This window comes from Narcine bancroftii, chromosome 11, assembly GCF_036971445.1.
Source record: "Narcine bancroftii isolate sNarBan1 chromosome 11, sNarBan1.hap1, whole genome shotgun sequence".
NCBI classification, from domain to species: Eukaryota; Metazoa; Chordata; class Chondrichthyes; order Torpediniformes; family Narcinidae; genus Narcine; species Narcine bancroftii.
In genome coordinates, this window is record NC_091479.1 from 17134350 (window position 1) to 17160211 (window position 25862).

The 25862-nt window shown below is 46.9% G+C and overlaps 1 protein-coding gene across 4 annotated transcripts in view; it reads right to left on the minus strand.

Annotated features, from left to right (window-relative positions):
* Window positions 1-583: 583 nt before the first annotated feature.
* Window positions 584-25862, minus strand: part of sema7a (semaphorin 7A (JohnMiltonHagen blood group)) — a 49879-nt gene continuing 24600 nt past the window's right edge. For 2 of the 4 annotated variants that reach the window (XM_069902721.1, XM_069902722.1), the window contains 10 exons: window positions 25417-25519; window positions 25220-25330; window positions 23944-24065; window positions 19264-19445; window positions 17268-17379; window positions 14635-14830; window positions 11522-11640; window positions 10628-10788; window positions 9279-9328; window positions 584-5804 (listed from right to left, as the gene is read on the minus strand). In XM_069902721.1, the coding sequence (XP_069758822.1) occupies window positions 5446-5804; window positions 9279-9328; window positions 10628-10788; window positions 11522-11640; window positions 14635-14830; window positions 17268-17379; window positions 19264-19445; window positions 23944-24065; window positions 25220-25330; window positions 25417-25519 (1515 nt within the window). In that variant the 3' untranslated portion in view covers window positions 584-5445. The remainder of the gene's footprint in view (window positions 5805-9278; window positions 9329-10627; window positions 10789-11521; window positions 11641-14634; window positions 14831-17267; window positions 17380-19263; window positions 19446-23943; window positions 24066-25219; window positions 25331-25416; window positions 25520-25862) is intronic. The other 2 variants (XM_069902723.1, XM_069902724.1) reach the window with 2 other exon arrangements.

Genomic DNA, 25862 nt, shown 5'->3' on the forward strand with positions numbered 1-25862 from the left:
ATCTATTGCTGCTGGGTTTATGGGTCCTCTGGGCTCGTAATAGTATGGTCAGTGTTTCAGGCAAGAACCCTCCATCTAGGGAGCCCCCCCCCCCCCCTTCAGCAGACTTTGTGTGGCACCAGGTTCCAGCATCGTCCATCTCCTGTGCGCCTCTCTGTTCACTGTTGTGTGCCTGATCTCTTGAATTTAGAGGAATGAGAGGGGATCTTATAGAAGCATATAAAATTATGAAAGGCGCAGATAAGATAGAGAGAGGTAAGTGGTTCCCATTGGTGGGGGAGACCAGAACTAGGGGACACAGCCTCAAGATCCAGGGGAGTAGATTTAGGAGGAACTGCTTTTCCCAGAGGTCAGTGAATCTATGGAATTCACTGACCATTGAAGCAATGGAGGTGACAAGGTTGGATAGATTTTTACATAGTAGGGGAATTAAGGGATATGGGGAAAAGTCAGATAAGTAGATGTGAGCCGATCATCAGATGTCATTGAATGGACGCGCCAGATGGCTGTCTCCTGCGCCTATTTCGCATGTCCTTTGTGAAGCGTTACATGTGTAGTGTGAATGAATGGAAGCAAGCTTCACTGAGGAGGCATTCAGTCTTTATTAGATAGTTATACAGAATGCAAACAGTACAGCTTAACTTTCAACTGATGTTGTGCGAGAATTGCTCAGAGATTTTGCAAAATGCTGCTAAATTAAAGCTCCTGTCTGTTGTTAGTCTGGCGACAACATCCCCAATAAACAGTGCAGGCCTCAGTTCTGCTGCACCAAATGTGCTCGGGTCCCGCGGAGTCCGGAGGGCGCCAGTCGGAGTGTGCAAGTGGGTGAAACACAGCAGTGTGACCTTTAGTCACGCCAACCTCATGGCCCTTCCCCTCTCACCCCACCCCCTACACCCCACTCCCTCCTTTCATCAAACACGAGAAGTGCTGACGTCAGGACACTGGCCGCTGGCACAAGGCTGTGGTGGTACACCACCGGCCTACTGCAGGGGGAAACCTCTGTACCTGCAAGAGTGTGAGGGGACAAGACATCACCTGGTTGGCTGTCAATCAGTCAGCTTGAATGGATCAAGCCCCACCCGGTCAGGTGTCAATCTCCCTCCTAGATATAAGCCTGCATCGGCCTCCCAAAGTCTCAGAGTTACTGCAGCTACAGCCAGCCTGGCTCTGTGGAAGTCAGTGGATTAAAGCCTGTTGTACAGTCTTTACCCTGTGTGTGTCTGATTCTGGCTAACAGCGCACCACAAAGGCCAAGCTTCCCATCAGCTCCCCGCGCACATCCACTGAATGACCATAAACAGGCAGAACAATCACGTATCAGAAATAATTAAAATCGCAATTACATTTAGGAACAATATCTTACAAACTTTTATACTTTGTTCAATAAACAAAGTTACAGATATAAAACTGATATTGTACATGTTAAACTGATAACAGCTCAGAGATGGCTGATCCCCTCTGAGTGGAACACAGTACTGGCGCTGGATCTGGGAGAGCTGGCCAGCCAAGGGTCTTGCTGCCCATGGTCACTCAAGCCACAAGGTTGGAGCTCTGTGGCTGCTGGCTCCCAGACGCACGGGCACAAGCATCAGGACCTTCTGCACACGTGCGGCGATGGCTCCCTGAACATCCAGGTACTCCCACTACATTGGTGGGGGGGGGAGACCGGACGTGGATTGGGAGGCCGTTTCATCGGGAGCCCTCGCTACTCTGTCCACTGTAACAGCAAAGACCTCCCAGTGGTCCAACCACTTCAATTCCACACCTTATCCCCGCACTGTCATGTCTGCCCATGGCCCCGTGACCTGCTAGGTTGAGGCCACCCACATATTTGAGGAACAACACCTCATATCCTGTCTCAGCAGTTTCTACGTTAACGCTGACCTCCAATTTCTGGTATCCTCCCTCTCCCTCCCCCCACCCCCGTGATCCTTATTCCTTAACCCTCTGCTCTGTCACCCACACCCTCCAGCTCTCCAACCCTTTCCCTTCCTTTCCTCTATCAGAAGCCATCTTTCTTCTCTGCCACTCCCCCATCACCTCCCAGTTTCTTCTTCCTCTTTGCCCTGTATCTACCAATCACCCCCAACCACCCCCCCCCCCCCCCCCACATCCCACTGCCTTATTTGGGCTCAAATTCTCAACTGCCTGTTGCCAGCGGATCAATTCCAGCCACATCTACAGACTCCTGTTTAGCTCCCCGCACCTTCATTGCACAGAACAAAACACTACCAGAACATGCTGGAGGTCAGGTCAGGTCATGGGCAAACAATTAACAATGTGTGCTAAGAGCTTCAGTGCTGAATTTGCTTCTTTCCCTGTCAGCCTGAACTGCCTCCACTGCCATTTCTGCCTCCCTTTGCAACTGGCAGAATTCAGTTTTGGTGGGGACGGTGAAGGGGCTGTGAGCCCATATTGTGTGTCCTCCGCTAATCTCCTAGAGCAGGGGTGTCAAACTCAAATTCATGGAGGGCCAAAATTAAAAACTTGGACTAAGTCGAGGGCCGAACTAAATATTTATTGAAAATTTTCAACAACATCTGCATGTTTTCTCTTCTTTCAACATATGTAATGTTAAACTTTTTCTTATTAAAATAAATGTTTAATAATAGTTTTGGATAAACTCTTTCCAGAAGCATTAACAAATGAGAAATAAAATATTCAATAAATAATATTTCTCTATAGAGGATTTGTCAAATGTTGCTAGTGTGCTGTGGAATAGTAAAATCTGAGGGCTATTGAGAATGTGGGAGAATAACATGATTCCTGAAACAATCAAATGGGTGACTGATTGTGGGCATGAACTCTAGCAGGGTTATTTGCCATGCCCTTTTTCCATTGGTACAGATATCCTTTGATTTACACACTTTTCAAGTTTTATGCCTAATGAGCTTGTATCCAGGTGCAGGACCATTTTTAACCAGGAATATATTTATCACTGTGACATGAAACTATTGGAAGATCGTTTTATCCTGAGATTAAAGTTCATAATCCTTACTCAGGCCTGTGTGCGGGAGGGCGGGGTTTGCGGGCGATCGGGTTGGACAACGACAGTGCGGGGGCATCGGCTCTCGCTGCAGGGCGGCATCTCTGCGGATCAGCGGCCCTGTCACCGTGAGTCGCGGGTCGGCCTGCGGCAGGGAGGGGGAGGGGGCAACGGTCCTGGCGAGGTCAGGCTCGAGGCCTCTGGTTCCGGGCGCTGGGAAGCGGCCTTGGCTTCCCCTGACACCGGCAAGGCCCCAAAACCAGAGTCCACGGTGAGACCCTGCAACGTAAACAGAGGAGGTGGGGGCGATTAGCGGGCTGATGCCAATGCATTCTGGGATTTGTTGTATTACTGTGCATGCGCTATACTGGCGCGGCGGCCAGCGGGCCACCTCTAATACATTTTTGAAATGATCTTGCAGGCCAAATATAATTATATCGCGGGCCGGCCCGCGGGCCAGAGTTTGACATGTGTCCTAGACTCACGACTCGGCTGACTCTGCACTGGTGTACGTTACCACTCCAAACCAACCCCCCCACCCCCCCTCACAGGTCTGCATTGTGTTTAAGAGAACAGCCACAGAACATGGAACCGCCCCCACTGTTGCAACTCTCTCTGCACCTCCCAGAGTCCGCACGCTTTCAAGGCCCTGCTGGAACTTTCAGCGGGATCCGCCAACACTGTTTGGTACAAACCCTCAGCACCTACCTCAACTCAGTTCCAGATCGGCCCGATCCCCTCTCCGTCATCCTACAATTTTCCCCCTCAGTCAACACCACCTTCCTTGTGGAGCAGTTCCCCCTCTTTCCCCATTACCCTGACGGCAACCTCCTGCACGTGTTGATCCAATTCCCTTTAGAGATGCCTGCTTCCAACACCCATATGGCTTGCATTTTTATTAGGAAAATGTATGCTCCCCGCCCCCACCCCCCCAAACATTACTGCCTACTTTCTGAAACACCGGCATAAGGCCCAGGCCAAGCAGAGGCAGAATGAGGGGTAGGATTACATCACCAGTTTTGACCCCTCTGCCACTGCCCACCTCTTGCCTGTCTGATCCAAGAGTTGACAGGATCAAGGTGAACGTTGGAACAGCCCAAAAGATGCTTCTAGTTAATATTCCTGTAATATAAAGAGTAGATTGTAGCATTGCATGTATTTCTTGCTTTTGCAATTAACAGCATTAGATGACATGTTGTTAACATTTGGAATGGCTGCAGTGCAATGTTGCTCAAAGCAAGATATCTGACACATCTTATCACAGGACGAACTAGTGGCCACGTGGGTAGGGACAGATCACACTGGCTCCTGAGGTTTAAGGTCAAATCGCCTGCCAACTTTAGCGAACCAAATGGGCCGCGAGGGCAGTGGATTGGGGCAGCGGGTGAGTATAATTTTTTTTGACCGACATAGTAGAAAGCCCTTCCAGCCTGTGAATCCCGTGCCACCCAATTTTAACGGCAGTTACAGGGAGAATAGATTTGAACCCGGGGTGCTGGAGGAACTCAGCAGGTCAGGGAGCATCCATGGGAAGATATGGTCAGTTTTGGGCTAGGACTCCTTATCGAGCTAAAAGTAGGAATGGGTGATATTAAATATATGAAGGAGCAGGGCCATGAGGTGATATAATTTTGGACCATGAGGTGGAAGAGGTTGAGCGAGGGGGTGAAAATTAGAGAGAAATATAAGGGAATGGGTAGGGGTTTTTTTTTTACACAGAGTTGCGGGGGTCTGGAATGCCTTGCCTGGGATGGTGGTGGAGGCTGGGATATTAGGGGCATTTAGACAACTCCTAGACAGGCAAATGGATGGAAGAGGACTATGGTGAAAGGAGGGGTTAGAACTTCCTTTAAGGAATACATCGAGGGCCAAAGGGCCTGAACTGCGGTGTAGCGTTTCACGTTCTAATAGATCTGTCGAAAAGCTGGCGTTCCCAAGTCAACAGATTCAAGGCTGCCCCAGGAGGAATATGATGTACTTGGGCCCCGTCCATTGCCGGGGTGAGGCCAAATGGAATCGCGAGGGACCGTGCATCATATTCCAGGACGCAGCCGCCTGCCTTGGGAATGTTGCTGGGAACTGAAATGGGAGGATCAGCTGAGACCGCAGGTCATTCCCAAAATTATATCAACTTTCTGAAACGCACGTCATTCGGCCTGCAATATTGACCAGGGTTCCCCCTCTACGGGCCTGCTGAATATTCCCATCATTTTGCTTTTGGATCATTTTTATAGCTGATGTTATTCAAGGGCTAAATCCTCATTTCCAAGTAAATTCCAAGAAGCTTCACCCACTCACACCCAGCCACCTCGCTTCTTATGCTATCAATAACATATCTGGGAATGCTAAAGGACTCTGAAATCCTGGATGTTCAGTTGTTGGCAGACCAATTTAACCCAGAACCTCAGGGCAGGAAGGAATGGCCACTTCTTTTAGCAGGGATGAACTACTCCGATTCACCGTAGAAGGTGATAAATTACTGTAATCACCAAAGCAACACTGGATAAATTAGCTGACAAACCGCCATTATTCTCAATGAAATAATCAGCATGTAGATGTTCCACTCCTCTTTCATTTGAGATACATTCATAATGACCTGTGTTGCTTTGAGAAAGTTTACTTATGAAAAGCAGGCAATGGTCGTCATTCACAGAACAGGGCAGCACCTCGTGGTTATGATTGAATCTCCACAAGTAATCTGCGTGGTAGGATTGCTTCGGGCAGGACAGGTAAACTGAGATGTCTTCCTTCATGGGGAGACGGAGCAGCGTGCTATTGATGGTAATCATTCGAGCCGAGGAATGCAAATGTGCCACTAGGAAGGGGAAAATAGAAATCAGTCGGGAGCTTAGTTGGTTTCAACTCCCTTCAGTCAATCAAGCTGCCTGAATAAAAGAGAGTTTCCAACTGCTTTTGTACATCAAAGCACAAAATAAAATTATTTTCCCCGTCGTAACATTTTTGTACGGGTATCTGTCTATCTGTGAAGAATAAGGGTCGACTTTTACGCGAGATCTATGGGAAAACTCCAGATTTTGGGGGGGGGGGGGGGGCAGAAATAAGGGGGGTCGACTTTTACACAAGTATGTGCGAAGTATTTACACACACTTTAAAGGGGGCTGATCTACTTTTAAAATCAAAGCACAAATGCGCTGGAGAAATACCACGTTCATAGGAAGGAAAAGGGTGACCAACGCTTCAGGCGGATTAAGAGTAAAAAAAATAGCCCAGATTTTATTTCCCCCTTCTACCTGATACAAGACCCAAGTCCAAAATGTTAAGACCTGTGAGTCTGACGTCTGTGGTGGGTAAGTTGATGGAAAGTGTTCTGAAGGATGTCATTTACAAATATTTGGATGAACAGGGATTGATAGGTAGTAGTCAGCATGGTTTTGTCAGGGGTAGATCATGCTTAACAAACCTTATAGAGTTTTTTGAGGGGTTACGAAAAAGGTTGATGAAGGGAAGGCTGTGGAAGTTGTCTATTTAGACTTTAGTAAAGCTTTTGACAAAGTTCCCCACAGGAGGTTAGGTAAAAAAAGTGGAGATATTAGGTATAAATAAGGAGGTAGTGAAATGGATTCAGCAATGGTTGGATGGGAAATGTCAGAGAGTAGTGGTAGAAAATTGTTTGTTCAATTGGAGGCCGGTGACTAGTGGAGTTCCTCAGGGTTCGGTCCTGGGTCCACTATTGTTTGTTATATATATTAACGATCTGGAGGAAGGGGTGGTAAATTGGTTAAGTAAGTTTGCAGATGATACCAAGATTGGTGGTATTGTGGACAGTGAGGAAGATTACCGTAGCTTAAAAAGAGATATAGGAAAGCTAGAGGAGTGGGCTGAGAAATGGCTGATGGAATTTAATACAGATAAGTGTGAAATGTTGCATTTTGGAAAGGCAAATCTAAATAGGTCATATACATTGAATGGTAGACAATTGAGGAGTGCAGAGCAACAAAGGGATTTAGGAGTTGTGGTAAATAGTACCCTCAAGGCTGATACTCAGGTAGATGGTGTGGTGAAGAAGGCATTTGGGATGTTGGCCTTCATAAATCGGAGTATTGAATTCAAGAGTTGGGATGTTATGATGAAATTGTACAAAGCATTGGTGAGGCCAAATTTGGAGTACTGTGTACAGTTTTGGTCACCAAATTATAGGAAGGATATAAACAAAATAGAGAGAGTGCAGAGAAGGTTCACGAGAATGTTGACAGGATGTCAGGATTTGAGTTCCAGGGAAAGGTTGAGCAGCCTGGGGCTTTTGTCTCTGGAGCGTAGAAGATTGAGGGGGGATTTCATGGAGGTGTTCAAGATTTTAAAAGGGACAGAGAGAGTCAACGTGGATAGGCTTTTTCAATTAAGAGTGGGAGATATTCAAACCAAAGGCCATGGTTTGAGATTGAAAGGGGCAAATTATAAGGGGAACATGAGGGGAAATTTCTTCATGCAAAGGGTGGTTGGGATATGGAATGGGCTTCCGGCGGAGGTGGTTGAAGCAGGAATGTTATTTACATTTAAGGAAAGACTGGATAATTACATGGAGGGGAGAAGATTGGAGGGGTATGGACCAGGTGCTGGTCAGTGGGACTAGGAGGGTAGGGATTTGTTCCGGCATGGACTAGTAGGGCCAAACTGGCCTGTTCTGTGCTGTATATGGTTATATGGTTATATATGGTTATATGGTTAAATTTAGACCTATACCACAGTAACAGGCCCCTCCAGCCCACAAGCCCGTTCCACCCAATTACACCCAATTGACCTATAATCCCTGGTATGTGGGAGGAAACCGGAGCACCCGGAGGAAAACCCACGCAGGCACGGGGAGAGCATACAAACATCTTACTTGTCATCTACCAGTTACTTCTATGGGTGATGCGTGGCCTTGAACTAAAAGCGCAACATCTGGAAAGGTTCCCCATTTAATTATGAATGACTCAGCCTTGTTTATATTTCCTAAGTTGCGAACAGAAAGAAAAGGACCATAATTTCCCTGCTCAAACTCAAAAAGCATCAGGTAGAAGGGAAAAAAAAAGTCGGGGCTCTTTCTTTTTCTCGTGTTCCTGATGAAGGGCCCAGGCCTGAAACGTCGGTCACCCTTTTCCTTCCTACGGACGTGGTGTTTCTCCAGCGCATTTGTGCTTTGATTTTAAAAGTAGATCAGCCTCCTTTAAAGTGTGTATAAATATCTCTAACGCCCGTACGTACTTGTGTAAAAGCCGACCCCTTAATTTCTGGCCCCCCAAAGAATCTCAAATTTTCCATGTAAAAGGCGATCACAGTTAAGCAGATCCACAGTTGCAAAAACCCGTACATAAATGTTAAGACGAGGAAAAGAATTTTCTTCTGGTGTTTTGATGTACAATTCAAACAAATGTTAGGTTACAGATTCCTTAAGTTAATTAGCACACTATATATTTACCAGTCATGTAATCTGTATGATTATCCCAAAATAAAACCTACCACCATTTTTTTTATCCAAGCTAGACCACTACTTTAAAATTACGAAAGACTTAGGCTGCATTGAATTACGGCCCTTCAAAAGGAAAATGCAGCCCTGATGTACCAAGTACAAGTGATTAGGGTATGACTTTAGCCAGGATACAAAATTGTGGTTAAAGGTTTTACGTGGGCAGGTATATTGGCAGCAACGTGCACAGTCTTAGAGTAATCGACTTGTTTATGGTTTATTGTTCCTTGGTAGGATGTGTGTATTATGCACAGACAGGGGCGTAGCCAAGTTCTAAAGTTGGGGGGGGGGAGCGAACGCATAAAAAAAATGACACCTCGGCACATGCCAGTGGTTGAATGGCGGGCCGCACTGATTTTTCAGCGGCGTCCGACCAGAGTGGGGGGTGGTGGTGGCATCGTCGGACAGGAGTTGGGGGGGAGTTGGGTGGTGCGTCATTGGACCAAAGAGAGGGGTGGGGGGGGGAGGGAAGACGCCAATTTTGAAAAATGCACAGTCGCTCCCCCCCCCCCCCCCCCCCCCCCCCCCCGCACCCCCTCCTTTTAACTAGGCCACTGTGCACAGACTCGATAGTTATTTTTGTTCTCTATTTGTTTTGAGATCATTTGAACGTGATGCAATATTTTGGATTCTGGTGTGAATTTCAGCCCCTCAAAAGTAGCTTCCATGTGATAGTCACCGTCACAAATTTAACATTAAAAATGGTCTAGAAAATTTGACTTTTACATGTGGTCTCAAATGGGATGTATAGGAAATAACCCGATCTCCTGAAGTGCGGGCCACTAAAACACCCACTGGACTATACCCCGGTAGGAATCTCACTTTGAGCGGAGCTGCAGGCATCGCCCCTCTCCAGATCTTGCCAGATGTTCCTGCCAAAGTAAAGGGAAAGACGGGTTCAGTGCTGGGTTATGGTGAAACCCACCCCCCCCCCCGCCACCCCGGCCAGTTTGTGATGGCCAAATCGTGCATTCACGCAGTTAGACACCTCTACTGTTGTACACTACAGAAGTAAAGGGTTTACCAGATTCTTGATTTTTATTGGTCATTAAATTTGTAAAATATTTTGGCCAACTCTTTCGCTGGCTCCTCCTCACCCCAGCCTCCCAGAATCTAGCCCAACAAGCCTTAGCCCTTCTGTAACTCTGCGATGTCACCTGGCTCAACAACCCCGCAGGGTCCCCAGCTCTCGCACCCCACGTTCTCCACGCCACTGTCCATCCAGGTGGTAAAGCTCCCGCCGATGTGTTTTTACGGACATTGGATGGTAGCCCTCCCTTGTTTGCGCTGGAGAGAGCACCATGACTTGTTGAGGGCCAGATTATGCCCTTCGGCCCAACTTGTCCATCCTAACCCAAGATGCCCACGCAAAATGCGGCACGGCCAACGTGGCGGCTAGTGCAACGCTATTGCAGCACCAGCGATGAGAGTTGGAATCCAGCACTGTCCATAAGGAGTTTGTACGTTCTCCCCGCGTCTGCATGGGTTTCCTCTGACCAAAACATACCGGCAGTTGTAGGTTAATTGGGGCATCTCCTATTTCAATTCCCCACCCCATTCCTTTGCTGCCATCACTGTCTCATGCACTGCCAGACTGAGACTGCCCGCAAATTGGAGAAACAGCACCTTCTGTCTGGGCACCCTCTACATTAGCGGTTCTCAACCTTTTCCTTCCCACTCACGTCCCACTTTCAGCAATCCCGATGCCATCGGTGCTCTGTAAGGGATTGCTGAAGGTAGGGTGTGGGGTGGGAAGGGAGGGTTGAGAATCTAGACCATTGAGACTGAAATATTTGGCTTGAGATAAATTGTCATCGGCCCATTTCCTTTTGGATTTCTGAAACCGTGCACATAACGAGTCAATGAGGTACGATTAAAACAGGGGTTTACAGACTTTTTCTTCCCACTCACATCCCATCTTAAGCAATAGAGCACCGATGGCATCGGGAATACTTAAAGTGGGATGTGAGTGGAAAGGAAAAGGTTGAGAACCACTGCTCTAATTGGATGACATTAATGTCAACTTCTCTGCTTTAAACCACCCCCCGACACATCTTCTTCGCCACCCCCATCTCCTTTCCTCTAGTTATCTTTCTCTCTCCCTCATTGTTACAGCAGAGCTTCCGTCGGGATTTGAAATGGAGAAAGAAACATATAACTGAAAGACGTACTTGGAATTGGATGAAATGGGCACACATTTCTGCTTCTTATAATCCCATCCACAGTAAGGGTCTCTGGCCTGAATGCACCTTCCGCAAGTCCCATCATATTTCTCACACTGGACTAGGGGCAATCGAACCAGCTCTTTGGCAGTAGTAATATACAGGATTTTCTACAAAGAAAAACATATTTTGTTCAATGGCTATATTTTTAACAATTCTTCTCAATGTTTTTACACATCAGCGCCTCTACTTCCTCAGGAGTTTGGGGAGGTTTGGTACGACCCTGGAAAATTGGAGGTGTGGTGGAAAGTGCGGCCACATCACGGTCTGGTATGGAGGACAACGATACCCCTAAGTGTAAAGCCCTCTAGAAGGCAGTGGGCACAGCCCAGGATAATCACAGGTGAATCCCATCCCACCACTGAAAACATTTATGGGGAAGGCTGCCGTCGGAGAGCAGCAGTGATCATCAAGGCTCCACGCCGCCTTGCGCACTCTCTGTTCTCGCTGCTGCCGTCAGGAAAGAGGTGTCGGGGCCACAAGACTCACACCACCAGGTTCAGTAACAGCTTCTCCCCCTCCACCATCAGACTCCTCAACCACAAACTCAATCAGGGACTCATTTAAGGACTCTTACTTGTGCATTTTATTGATTTTTTTTCCTCTCTGTATTGCACAGTCAGTTTGTTTAGATTTCTGTATCTGTTTACATTGAGTACAGTTTTTTTTTAACTACCAATCAGTAGTAATTCTGCCTCGCCTGCAGGGAAAGGAATCTCAGGGTTGTATGTGATGTCATGTATATACTCTGACAATAAGTCGGAAAGTATTAAATATGGGAAAATATTTCAATTAAGGTTGTCATTCCCAGGTCATAGGTTGACCATTGGCCTTTGAACTCACCCTGTTGGAGTCAAGAGACATTGACAAGATTGGCTCATTTTCCTTTGAAATGGTAAGCTCTGCAATGATGAAGGTTGAGGAGCCTTTCCTCTCAAGAACCTTCTGGATTTTACCGTCTCCTGTGGTTGGGGGGGGGGGGGGGGCGGGGTGGAGGAAAAAAATACCCAAGACTTCAGAACGGGGAGAGCAACAGAATTCACATTCATCCGGGTTTCACTTGGAGAACAGGACCTTCCAGTCTGCGCAAACAAGCCCTTGTGACCTCTCCTACATCTCTCGGAAGTGGGAGGTAACCTGAGCACCCGGAACGGACATGGGAAGACGCACAAACTCCTGACATGCAGTGCTGGATTCGATTCCAGTCGCTGGTGCTGTAACAGCGTTGCACCATCCATTCTGATAACAGGAGGTATGGAGACCCACAGGAATCTGAGAGCAATATTCTCATTACAATAGACACATCACTAAACATCAACCACTAAATTTGATGATAGGTTTGTGTAATGATATCAAGGTTCAAGTTGGTTTTGATGTCACGTGATTAAAAAATACATATAAATGTTTCTTTTCTTTGGCTTGGCTTCGCGGACGAAGATTTATGGAGGGGGTAAAAAGTCCACGTCAGCTGCAGGCTCGTTTGTGGCTGACCAGTCCGATGCGGGACAGGCAGACACGATTGCAGCGGTTGCAAGGGAAAATTGGTTGGTTGGGGTTGGGTGTTGGGTTTTTCCTCCTTTGCCTTTTGTCAGTGAGGTGGGCTCTGCGGTCTTCTTCAAAGGAGGCTGCTGCCCGCCAAACTGTGAGGCGCCAAGATGCACGGTTTGAGGCGTTATCAGCCCACTGGCGGTGGTCAATGTGGCAGGCACCAAGAGATTTCTTTAGGCAGTCCTTGTACCTTTTCTTTGGTGCACCTCTGTCACGGTGGCCAGTGGAGAGCTCGCCATATAATACGATCTTGGGAAGGCGATGGTCCTCCATTCTGGAGACGTGACCCATCCAGCGCAGCTGGATCTTCAGCAGCGTGGACTCGATGCTGTCGACCTCTGCCATCTCGAGTACCTCGACGTTAGGGGTGTGAGCGCTCCAATGGATGTTGAGGATGGAGCGGAGACCGCTCCAGTCTCCACATATAAATGTAACATACATGATATACTTCAATGTTTGTTGGCCGTAGAGGCAAACAGAGTTGCCCAGCTAACATAGGAGAAGGAGAAGGAGAAGCAAAAGAGAGTCCCTTCATATTAGACTAGTGGTTCTCAACCTTTTTCTTTCCACTCACATCCCACTTTAAGTAATCCCTATGCCATTGGTGCTCTGTAATGAGTAAGATGGTATGTGAGTGAGAAGGGAAGATTGAGAATCACTGGTCTAAACCCAATTGCTACTGAAATATTTTGCTTGAGAAAAATTGTCGTTGGCCCATTTCCTTTGGAGTTTTGAAACCACCCACATAACGAGTTGATGAGGTACGATTAAAACAGTGGGTTTCAAACTTTCAAACCAGAGTGCTTCATACAACCACTGCAACATCAAATGACATCACTGATTTTCACAACCTTCTCATTGCAGATTGAAGGAACGTGAAGTACCATAACTTCGAACCTCGAGCTTCGCATGTGACCACCTTGAATGAAGCCAGTTGACAATCAGACAATCAATGGGAAGGGGCTTGCTAAATTGAGGCTATGCCCCCTTTGCACTTTGCAGGGTTTGACCTCTGGAGACCAGCTGTTCTCCCTGACCAAGGCCCTTCCACAGCTGGAAATCATATCTGAGGTCTGGATCTGAAGCTCGGTTTTGCCGATGAATCAAGCAGGAGTCAATTTAGCTCCTTACAACTCATGTGGAAGCAGAGATAGCAGGTAAGAGAGCCTTACTGGCATCTAATAAAAGGCAAATTCATGGATGTTCGATGTTTCTGAAGGGACTTTCTTTTTCTTCTCTTTTTCCCAGGCAGTTGAACGGTCAGTTGATTAACCCCGATTTTGGATCAGTTCGATTTTGACTATTGACCAAAAGGTTTTGCGTGTTCGTTGAGCCCAAGCTTTGCATCGAAGAGTTTACCCTCACAAATTTTATAGCCCCAAGGAGAGGCTGTTGGGAAGGTATGGGGTGGGAAGGACAGGTGGGAGTGAGGTTGGGTTTGAGATGGAAAGTACCCAGACAGCCACACAGGCCCATCCCATTCTGCGAGGAGAGGCACGGAGACTGGGCACAGCCACCTGCCCAAGGATTCACTCAGAGAAAGTCTCCAACCTTGTCCTCCATGAGGGGAGTTTCAGTGATGATGTGGCATGAAGGAACTGGAAAATACTTGTCAAACTCAAGGAGGAAAGAAGAGCTTCTCCACAGGGGCTCTCTTTTGCTTCTCTTGCTGGGGGTTTTGGGCAATGCAGGTAGTTCTTCTTTGTGAGCCGTTACGGTAGGCGACGGTTGACTTATTTTGTGTATTAAAAGCACAACGCCAGAGAAACTCAGCGGTTCAAACCATGTACTTTTTGTAGCCCTTCATTGATGCATGGACAAAATGTCGGCAAACGCCCAGAACAAAATGGTGGGGGGTGGGGAAGAGCACTATCTCACAGGCAGGAGGCAATAGGTGGATAAGGGAGGGCGGGCGCCTCATCAAACAGGGGGGGGGAAGTGAGAGGATGGCTCTGCGAATGGAGAGGGAAGGAGACGGGGGCATGGGGACGAGAGTGAGAACAGGGAGCAGGACGACAGAAATCGGAGAAAGTCGATGTTAATACCAACCGGTTGGAGAGCGCCCAGGCAGAAAATTGCTCCTCCATTTTACAGGTGCTCTTGATTTGACCCTACACGAGGCCATGGGTGAGAGTGGGACGTGGAATTGAAGTGGTCGGCCACTGGGAGATGCCCTGACACTGATGCGGACAGAGTGAAGGTCCTTGTCCTTGTCAATTATTATGTTAGTGAAGGAATCTTGAATCTTGAGCTCACTTGGATTCATTCAGTTACCCCACCAAAGCAGGATAAGGCTGAATGATCTCCTATATTGCAAATGAAATACCTCTTTACATTGTAAAGTTACTTTGTCCCATGGACTGTCCACAAGTTGGACAACAGAACAACGAATGGGTGTCAGCACTTACCCATTGCCAGGTATAGCACACGGGACACAACTCCATGAAGGTCAACAACAGAGTCCACGACTACTTTTGTGAAGTGATTCTGATGGTTGGTCATCAGGGGAATTCTTCCAATAGACTGAATCCAAGTATCCACTGTGGGATAATTCTCCATTAGAGCAAGTACTTCGTCAGGCAATTTACTTGTGTCAGGGACGCACTGCAACACGGAGGGAACAATTCTGTTAAGCTGAGAGGTGCCCGTCAAAGTTCAAGTTTATTATGATCTGACTGTACATGGCACAAGCAGATGAAACAGTGTTTCTCTGGATTGTAGTGTACATACACAACACACACGCACGCACACAAAATCACAGAAGGATACAATTTGAAATGAATATATATATAAAAATATTTAGCTTTTTTAAATGTTCATTTTAAATTTAGACGTACAGCGACCATTTCAGCCCATGAACCCGTGCCGCCCAGTTTACATACACCCCTTGTACATTTTGAACTGTGGGAGGAAACCAGAGGGCCCCCGCCCCCTGGGGGTAAGCCATGCAGGCAAGGGGAGAAGGTGCAAACTCCTCACAGACAGCACGGGATTCAAACCCTGATTGCTGTGCTGTAAAGGCGCAGAGCTAACCGCCACGTCCACCGCTGGGATGATTACGGGCAGCAGGGTTAGCCCAGCACTGTTGCAGCGCAAGCGATCGGGACCAGAGTTCGAAATATAAATTTACTTGATTACAGGACACGATTCATCAATCTCACAGCCTGTGGGAAGAAATGCGAGGGATTGATTCCTGTAATAGTAGACCATTCTTTACCATCTGTGTTTTCGGAAGTAGTGGGGACGTTGGGAATAGTGACTGGCTTTAAATTAACATGATTGAAGAGGAACAAAGTAGGATTTGTTTCTCAACAAAAAATGAAGGCATGAGTTGATGACAGAGAGAGAGAACAGTTCTACTTTGTGGCGAATTAGTGGCCAGTAATGTGGCCAGTGACACCAGTAAATACAGAAATAAATTCTGAGGAAATTTATCGTGCTAAAGGGTGGTAAAAAAAATGGAACTTGGTCCCATAGTGAAATAAAATCTGCAGACACTGGGGTCAGGTGTAATTCAAAATCATTCCACAAAAATTCAGACCTTTTACAGCCTCTGGGAGCTGCGTGACCTGTCAAGCTGTGTATTGCCAGAGGGCTGAGTGGATGCCTAAGTTTACAGGAGGGCAGGGCTACTTCCAAAATGGAGGACCTGCGTGAGTAAACTCTCTTGGGGTGGGGGGGTGGGGGGGAGTATAAGAGAGAGGGCAATTACCCTGTTAAATGCGGAGTCCCCAGGGGAGGGGTCTGTAGGCTATGTGTGGCCATGTTTCTTCTGGCGCGCATGCGCTAGTGCCGGCTGGCGCCATGGATTGGAGTACCGGAGCCACGAGCGTCTCTTCCCCTTCCTTCCGACCGAAGTGGCACGAGTGGCCCCGGTACTTACATCTACTGGCTCTTCTGAAGTTACTGCAATTCACGGACTCCAACCACCTCCATTGCTCAATTTTTAAAAATTTCAATTTAATTTTTTTTTTAAGGTTTACATTTTTAAAATTTAGACAGACGGTAACAGGAAGCCGTCCACTTAACACCCAATTAATCTACAATCCCCAATATGTTTCAAACAGTAGGAGGAAACTCACGTGGTTACAAGGAGAATGTACAATCACCGCGGCATTCAAACATTGGTCCCCATTGCTGGCGCTGTAAGAGCACTGCACTAACCGCTACGCAAACCGTCCCACCCAAAACATCGGTAAGGTTTGATCCTTGATCATGAATGTCGATATGAAATCAGACATGGCTTTGACACATTTCCTGACCAACACCTATTCACCCGGGACCCATACATCCCACTGTACTGACTCAGTTCCTGACCGACATCTATTCACCCGGGACCCATACATCCCACTGTACTGACACAGTTCCTGATCAACACCTATTCACGCTGGAACCATACATCCCACTGCACTGACACAGTTCCTGATCAACACCTATTCACGCTGGAACCATACATCCCACTGCACTGACATAGTTCCTGACTGACACCTATTCACAATGGAACCATACATCCCTCTGTACTGTAATGCCGTCTGGGCCCTCTCCAGCCAGATGCCATTAACATTGACTTTTCTGGTTTCTGCTAACCTGCTCCCCTCTTCCCCTCCCCCCTCCCTTCCCCTTTCCAGTTCTCCTCCCTCCCTTCACCCAGCCATCCCTCCTCCCTTTGATCACTTCTGTCCCCTCCCTCCCTTCTCCACCCACCACCTCCTGCCTTGCGACCAGCCCTGCCCCCCCCCACTCTTTCGTTCAGACACCTGCCGACATTTTCCCATTCCCGAAACTTCGGTTCTGTATTTTTATCCTTTGCTACATGAAGGACACTGCTTGACCTGCTGGGTTTCTCCAGTTTTCACTAATCCCAGTGCCCTGATCGACACCCCTACACGCTGGTACCAACCTCTCGCTGTGCTCCTCAACACCATCAACCAGCAACAGGTGTCTCAAAGGCAAGTCGATAAGTTAAGCCTGGCTTCAAGGGGATAATTTCCTTGCAGCGCTTAAGTCACAAAAGCCAACCCCACAATGAGCCAATCCTCACCTTGCCAGGTCTGGGTTTAGTTGGAATAATGCTACTGTAACCCTTAAAGCTGGGATTTGCAAATATCCCATCAATCTCCTTCATGGAATACACACACACGGCTGTTCCATTCCTGCAAAACAGTAAAGAGCAAAGTTCAGTGAAGTAGAACAAACTGTATTACTTCACCAATGGAATATAAAGCCACCGCTCCTACTGACCTGGGATAGATTGTACTTTGCTCTTAATAGATTCTGAAGTAAAGATGCTCTTAAATTGGTAAGAGCAAAGCACATCTATTTCCATCTCTGATGAACGAGGTGAGTTTCTGATTAATATAATAGTGTACGACTGGATCTGACCTCTATTTAGGGACTGGATCTGATTGAAATCGCTGTGCAAGGTCTGAAAGGACGAGAGGCAATATAACAGGGGCATATAAGATTATGTAGGGCTTTGTCTTCTGGGGAACTTCACCATGGCAGGTAAATCACTAACTCACTCTCAAATCAAATCCACAGAAATTGCCAGGAAGTGCACAGCGGTAACTTGGAAGCCTGGCCCCCATCTACTCATGGAGAGGTGGTCTTCGGCAAGGACTAGCTGCATCCCACTTGACGAGGGTCACATACAATCTCAGGGAGGGATGTAACACCTTCCTAAAAACCTGGCAGCCTTATTTAGGGCATGTAGATACCTCAATGGCACCAAGATAGGGTGAAGATCGCTACTGGGTGGCCAGTAACCTCTGAAAAGGTGTTCTCGTGTCTTCACCTCATTTACTGTTCACACTTACGATGGGATGATCTTTTTTTCTGTTTAATAGGACAGGCGGGGGGGGGGGGTGGAGGGAGGGGTTTTCTTGATGTTCTACATTTGGAATGAACGTTGAATGTTATTAAAATGATAAATAAAACATTACAAAAAAATAAAGGTCTCCTGCTCGAGCAGTTGCTGAAGACCCCCACCCCCCAGAGGGGCTTCTTGTTTTAAATTCTTCCCGATCCACACCTCCGGGGAAAGGGTGGCACAGTTAGATAGTTCGACGTGACTCAGGTTCGAACTCACTGCTGTCCGTGAGGAGTTTGTACATTCTCCCCAAGCCTATGGGAGTCGCCCCCCTCCCCCTGCTGGGTGCTCAGTTTCCTCCCACCCTCCAAAAATGAACAAGATTGTAGGTTTACCGGGATGAAATTGGGCAGCAGGGTTTAAATGGCTCGAATTGGCTTCTAAATAATTTATTTTTAATTCGATTTTTAAAAAATTAGCAATTCTAGGATTCTGAATAGAGTGCCCAGGAAATGGGAGCACCAATGTCATCTTCTCTGTGTCGGGGCAGCTCAGTTCAACAAGCGCCCCTCCGCAGGGTCCTACTGCTCGGTCATAATGCCAACAGCACCATTAAACAGCCTAGTAAAGGGGCCAGTGTTTATTTTTTTTTATCATCGAGAAACCACAGAGATCTGTACCCATCACGGCAATGCGCCAGTTGACAGTGTACCGCAATGGGTTGCGGGCTCCGGGCTCGGTGGACCGACATAGGCTCTAGGGTGGAAAAACAACACCTGCCGAGGAGGAGTCTGGGGTGGGGGTGGGGGGGAGGGGGATACAACCCTACAGAGAAGGAGACAATCCGGATCTGCTGAAAGACCCACACAGGTTGTGGGCGACTTACAGTCGAAAAATCAAACCAGGGCTGTGGGCTGCTAGTGACTGGATCGTGGGAACCAATTATCGGCATCGGGGTTCAAGAGGGCAAGAAGGGGCCCTTGAAGGCCTTCGGGTGCTGAAAGCTATCTGTTTGCATTGGGAGCTCAGGTGTGCTCATGGATTGAACAGGGGACCATGCGGCTGGTGGCGAAACCACCAATTCTGAAGGGACTCTCTTCCTTCTTTCTCCAAAAACCAGGCAATACTAGTGGCACCTCTTGGCGTGCCTTTAAGACAGGTAGAAGTTGACAAATTAATACATTTTGTGCATGGGCTTTGAAAATATTCCTGTCATTTGCAGACTCACCAGTTACTGTGAAAAATTCCATAAACTCTTGTGTCTTCACTGTCGTTGGGGTCCTTCGAGATGAAGGCGTCTTGGATCCTGTTGAAATGGATGCTATCACTGAGCATTCCACAAATCAATCGGGCTTTGAGAAAGGTTGTCCACTTACTCAACAATCGCTGTCTGGAGCCACCTTTATCAGACTGTGAAGAAGATCCTAAGTTCGTTTTACACAATTGATTTGAACGTTCCAATTTTTAATCCCCTCCGCATGATCATTCGATGACATCGCTGGCACACCAGTTTTTCACCTGCGCCTTCGGGGTGCGGGACGAAGGAGCAGCACAAGGCGGGAACCCATGTGCTGATGGGGACAAAGTGCAAGCTCCACACAAATAGGGCGGGAAGTCAGGACTGATCCTGGATCTCTGGCACTGTCTCTGGCGCGATTCTAACGGGGCAAGAAACACCCGATTGCAGCGGCTGCCTACAGGGGGTAGTCTTAGATCAGCCTAATAGTCATGAATAAGAGATATTAAAACCTCTTTGGGAAGACTTCAGATCAAAAAAAGAAAGGTGTCGAGTATGGGTTGCCTTGGGGATTCAGGGATCTGAGATTGAACAAAGTGTCTAATTTGTAAATATGTTAAAAAAAATAAGTTTGGGGTAAATTCAATTTTACCAACCAACTGTTCAAAATATCCATCTCCTCCCCATCTTCCACAACTTAATACAGTAAAACCCCTGGTATATGGCACCTATGGGGATTGGAAGATGCCAGATAAGTGAATTTTCCGGTTGCTTGAGACTTACTCTTACAATGCACTTACTAAGGCACTTGCATTAAGAATAAATGATTTAAAAGACAAAAATATATAAAACTTCACTTGCACGAATATATAAAACAAAACATTTTATTCTATTTTGAAAAAAATTTAACCGTAGCTGCATCTGCACCTCCCCCTCCGCGGAGCCACCCGAAAAGACAAACAGTAATATTAGAAATAATTAAACCCCCCCCCCCTTCATATGCAGATAAAGCCTCTGACCGTGGCGACCCTTACTAAGCAGGGATAAGGAAATACTTTAAGAGAGTCACCCCAACGGCGAGCAACGTCGACCAGCTCCTGGGCGACGCCATTGCAGTTTCACACAACTTTATTCAAACAGCTGCTACGAGCAAGGCCCGATCAAGGCTGGCTGAATATTTGCTCCCATCCTCGCCAAAGGTTTATGTGTTGCTTTAGAAAACATTTACAATTTTAAACTGGTGTATTTTTTTTTAACCTGTTATTTTATCCTTATTTATTTTAATTTTTTTAATTTATTTTTGTCGATTTTTTTTTTGCCGGTTGCTTAAGGGTTCGGTGTTGCTTGAATTCCACATATCAAGGGTTTTACTGAACTAACCAAATCCTCATTCCCACTTTTAGCAATCTGAATCTGTTTTACTTTCTCCAGTCACTTGTGAGCCTTCCCGGCATTCTCTTTTATTTTTTCCAATTTTCCCACTCTTGCTTCTACCGAGATCATTCTTAAGTAATGAGCTCTGGGGTAAACATTATCATGGTTACAACAGGAAAAAGGGACTAGAGCAGTGATTTTCAACCTTTTCCTTTCCAGTCACATCCCACTTTAAGTAATCCCTCTGCCATCGGCGCTCTGAGATTAGTAAGGGATTGCTTCAGGTGGGATGTGAGTGGGAAGGGAAGGGTTTTGCTCTAGACCCAATTGTTACTGAAATATTTTGCTTGAGAAAAATTGTCATCGGCCCATTTCCTTTGGAGTTCTGAAACCATGCACGTAACGAGTCAATGAGCTACAATTAAAACAGTGGTTTATGTAATGGAAGATTTAAAACATGTTTTTTTTTACTTTTGGAACCTTTGCTTCTGCAAGGCTGAGAACCTGCTTGTTTTTTAGAACCAGCAGACATAAGCTAAATTCCACCGAGGGGCCAGAGATGCAGTTATCTGCTGAAAGGACATCTGTGTACCAAGAACATTTAATCTTCCTGCTTGTTTTGGTCACAGACTGTCAGAGGCCTAGCCTTGACGCAAAATAAACCATTCTATTCAAAGTGATAAACTGAAAATTATGTAATTCGATAGAAGCTTAGCATGCTAACTTGCTCGCTGATCTTTCTTACTGTGCTGGGAATAGGTGCTTGGGTAAGCAGGTTTTGGGTAATATAAGCCATGGTCCCGTTGAGACTCTCGGAGAGGTGGCAACATCTCTCAGCAAAAAGAACTTCTAGAGTCTAGCTAACGTCCCGGTTGGGAGAGGTGGAGAAGCTGCTACCGGCACCCCGACAACCTACTACAAGTGTGCGGTCGTTGCCTCGCTTCGGCAGTTGGGACCAGCCCAGGTGTTGAGAAGTATAATTGGGAAGGGCTTGCATATTGTAGTTTGAAATCAGCTTTTGAATTTGTAATAAACATTTGTATAAACTGAACTGCTCTCGGTGTGTGTGTCTATTTTCTTTCAGTAGCTCAAACACTGTGACCTATCTAAAACAAACAAAGTGAGAGGTACAAGTTTACCCAGGACAATTGGCGCTGCGAGCAGGATTGGTCTCGAGATGTTTCACCAAAAGAAAAAGGTGAGCCCTGAGCAGTTCTTGATTCCGGAATGGACTTCCAAAGACGATGGGTTTGGCATGTTGTTCGGGCGCCTGCCTACATTTTGCTCATACCTTGATGCATCTTTATCTTTGCTACATAAAGGACACTGTTTAACCTGCTGAGTTTCTCCATTGTGGTGTTTTTACAGTTAATTGCATGGTTTCAATTGGAAAGGAAGGTGCAGCCTGCAATATCAATGCACAGGGCACTGAGGAGTGCGGTAGTACAGAGGGTTCTGGGAATACGATGCATAATTCCTTGAAGGTAGCATCACATGTAGATAGGGATGTAAAGAGATCATTTGACCTTCATAAATCAAAATATTCAGTATAGGGTAAAGTTGTATAAGACATTGGTGAGGCTAAATTTGGAGTACTGTGTGCAGTTTTGGTCACCTAACTACAGGGAAGATATCAATAAGATTGAAAGAGCATAGAGAAGATTTACTAGGATGTTTCCCATTACTTGAGGAATTGAGTTACAGCGAACGCATTAAACAGGTGAGGACTTTATTCCCTGGAGCGTAGAAGAATGAGGGGAGATTTGATAGAGAAATGCAAGTTGGCTTTTTCCACTGAGGTATGAACCAGAGGATGTGGATTAAGGGTGAAAGGGGAGGTTTTGGGGGTGGAGGGGAATTTGGGGGGAGCGTGGAATGAGCTTGCAGCTGAAGTGGTGAACATGGACTTCATTTTAATACTTTGGAAAAATTTGGACGGGTGCACGGATGGGAGGGGTATGGAGGCCTGTGGACTGGGTTACGGCTCAGTGGGACGAGGCAAAATCATAGTTTGGCACAGACTAGAAGGGCTGATGGTTGTAAAAGTGATGAAGGAACTCAGCAGGTCAGAAAAGCAATAAGGCAGTGAACATTTCGGGCCCGAGTCTTCCATGAGGAATGCCAAAAAATGAACAGATATGCAAGGTGATTGGAGGTGGGGGGGGGGAGGGGAGAAGAACCAGCTTGCAGGTGGGAAGCAGGAGAAGATACTGAGAGGTGATAGGGTATGTGGTACTCTCTGATAGAAGAAAGGAAGCAGGTGGGGAACTAGAGAAAGGAATTCAACTGGAATTTCCAACACTTACTACAGGATTCCACCACCAGTCAAATTTTTCCTTCTCCTCCCCTCTTTTCCTTCTGTAGAGACCCCTGGCTCCATGATTCCCTCGTGCACTCATCCCTCCCCACCTATCACCTCCCCCCACCCCCACCACCTTCCCCTTTGGCAGCAGGAGGCGCGACACTTGTGCCCACGCCACAGTCCGGGGGCCCCAAACAGACCTTTCAAGTGAAGCAACACTTCACTTGTACATCCACAGGACTGCATCCAGTGGCCATCTCTACATTAGAGAGACTGGCCACAGATTGGGAGTTTGTTTTGCTGAGCTCCTCTGCTCCATCCGCTTCAGTAACAGCGACCTCTCAGTGGCCAACCATTTCAATTCTGAGTCACACTCCCACACTCACATGTCTGTCCATGGCCTTAGGTTCTAATCCATCCTGACCACCCGCAGATTGGATTTTCCATCTGGATGCTCTCCAACCAGATGACATTAACATCAACTTCTCTGCTTTCTGCTAGACCTGCTCTCCATTTTTCCCCTTCCACTTTCCTGTCTTTCCAATTCTCCTCCCTCCCTTCCCACCTCCCACACCCAATCTCCTCCCCCTCATTGCTGTTGTCCCATCTTTCCCTATCATCTCCTGCCTTTGCCACACCCCCTCCCATTTTGTTCGGATGCCTGCCGACATTTTCCCATACCTTGATGAAGGGGTCAAGCCCGAAACATCGGTGATGTATTTTTTTTAACCTCTGTTTGACCAGCTGAGTTTCTCCAGCATTGTGTGTTTTAACTGGAGAAAGGAGGTTGAGAGTGATAGGTTGAGGAAAGAGAAGGGAAGATGAGACAGGGACAAACCCCAGTGCTGGGCTTGAACAGGCACTAATGAGTCGACAGGAGGTTGGCTTCCAGTCCAAACCATCAGGAAAGAGACAGGAGTGGTACTTCCCGGTGATGGAATAACGATCCCACTGGAAGCAGCAGACCCTGGCCTCAGCCTGCGGGGCACACCCACCTTGCACACTCGGGCAATCCGTGAAATCCACGGGTCAGTATCCTGGTTTTTCAGCTCATTCCTTTCCCTGAAGAACATGTAGATCAGGTCATCCAGAGGTGACATTGTCACAAACCGAGGGTCTGAAGGGAAGAAAGAGAGATTATGTAAACAAGCGCTGGGTCCTTCCTGGAAAGGTGTAAGGGAAACGGAGGCTCTTGCAGGCAGCCATCAGGAATGCCAGAAAAAGGGCCCAATGCCAGGTCGGAAGCTTCAAAATCTTCCCAACGGTGCAAGGCCTCATTATTGAGCCTCGTGTTTGTTATGCTCTAACATGAGTGTGACGTTATATCAGTTCTGCATCTTCATATGCGTGTGGTATTATCAGTCCATTATTACTGATCACTGGAATCAAATAACCTTGACTGGTGGATGGAGCAATTGATAAAAATATGGGTAAAGATTTGGAATAGATGAGTCACCATGACACTCGATTCTGCAGATTGGTTGGAAGCAATCAAGAAGGATTGTCAAACGGCTATACTTTCTAAGGAGATACGGCAGTGAAGACTCTCAAAAGTCTCTACAGGTGGACCGTGGAGAGCATTCTGGCTGGTATGGAGGCGGCAACACTCAGGACAAGACTAAACTCCAGAGAGTTGTTAACTCAGCCTGTGGCATCACAGGCACCAGACTCCATTCCATTGAGGACATCGACTTGAGATGGTGTCTTAAAAGCAGCCTCAAGGACCCCCAGCACCCAGGCTCTGTCACTCTGGGAAAAGGTACCGGAGCCTGAAGACGAGCTCTCAGCGGCACACAGACAGCTTCTTCCCCTCTGCCATCCGGTTCCGGAATGATCAATGAACCAAAGACCCTGCCTCACTTTATCATTTTCTTGTGCTATTTTTATTTATTTTGTAAGGTGATTTATATAAATGTTTACCCTGTGGTGCTGCCATAAAACAATTAATTTTGAGACATGCTTATGACAATAAATTTTGATTCTGAAATGCATTATCTGGGTGTTAGTGAGGGACACCGGGTTCCATTTCCGCTCGGCAATGAGAGACCTTACCTCAGCCAGTGGGAAGTCGAGGGTCGAGGGAATTGGGCTCTCCACTGGCCTTGATCTCCAAACAGCAGAAATCTTCGATCCGCTCCTTGGGCCAACGATTCGTGGCATTTGTGGAAACAGTGGTTGACAAAAGGGGTTAAGCAGAGACAGGTGGAGATAGAAGAAAGAAAGAGTTTGCAGGGAAGCGATCAATGTAGGAGAATGGAATGTCACTCTTACCCTCCATCCACTTATCTTCAGAGTTTAAACGTGCCGGGAAATCACCCTTTCTGTAACCCGTAAGATACATTTTATCTCTATCATCAGGTACAACAGAGTAGAGTCGTTCATCTGGAAAGAGGCAAAAGCACATGCATTGAGCAAACTGGCCCTGGGGCTTCCAGAGTCATGTGAATTGAAGTAGCAAGGGGACCTACCCACAACCAGTGAAGCGAAGTCATGCTGGGGCATTTCTGGGCAAGTCCCTGGTCCCAGCACCCGGTTTCTTCTATTGATAAATAGATTCATTTCATTGAATTGCTAAAGCAAAGCAGATTACCATTTTAAAATTAATGGTTTAATCACTCGTCAGAGACAAACAGTAAAGTGGGAAAGGATTTTTTTAAATTTAAAATGATTTTTAAAGATTAAAAACAACAGAAGTCTTCAGACTTGAAGTAAAAACACGACGCTGGAGAAATTCAACAGGTCAAACAGCAGAGGTAAAGATACATCACCAATCTTTCAGGCTTGAGCCCTTCATCAAGGTGTGGTGCCAGGCTGGCTGTAGCTGCACCCGATCAGGTGGGGCTTGATCCCTTCAGGCCGACTGATCGACAGCCGGCCAGGTGTTGTGCTGTCCCCTTACACTCCTGCAGGTACA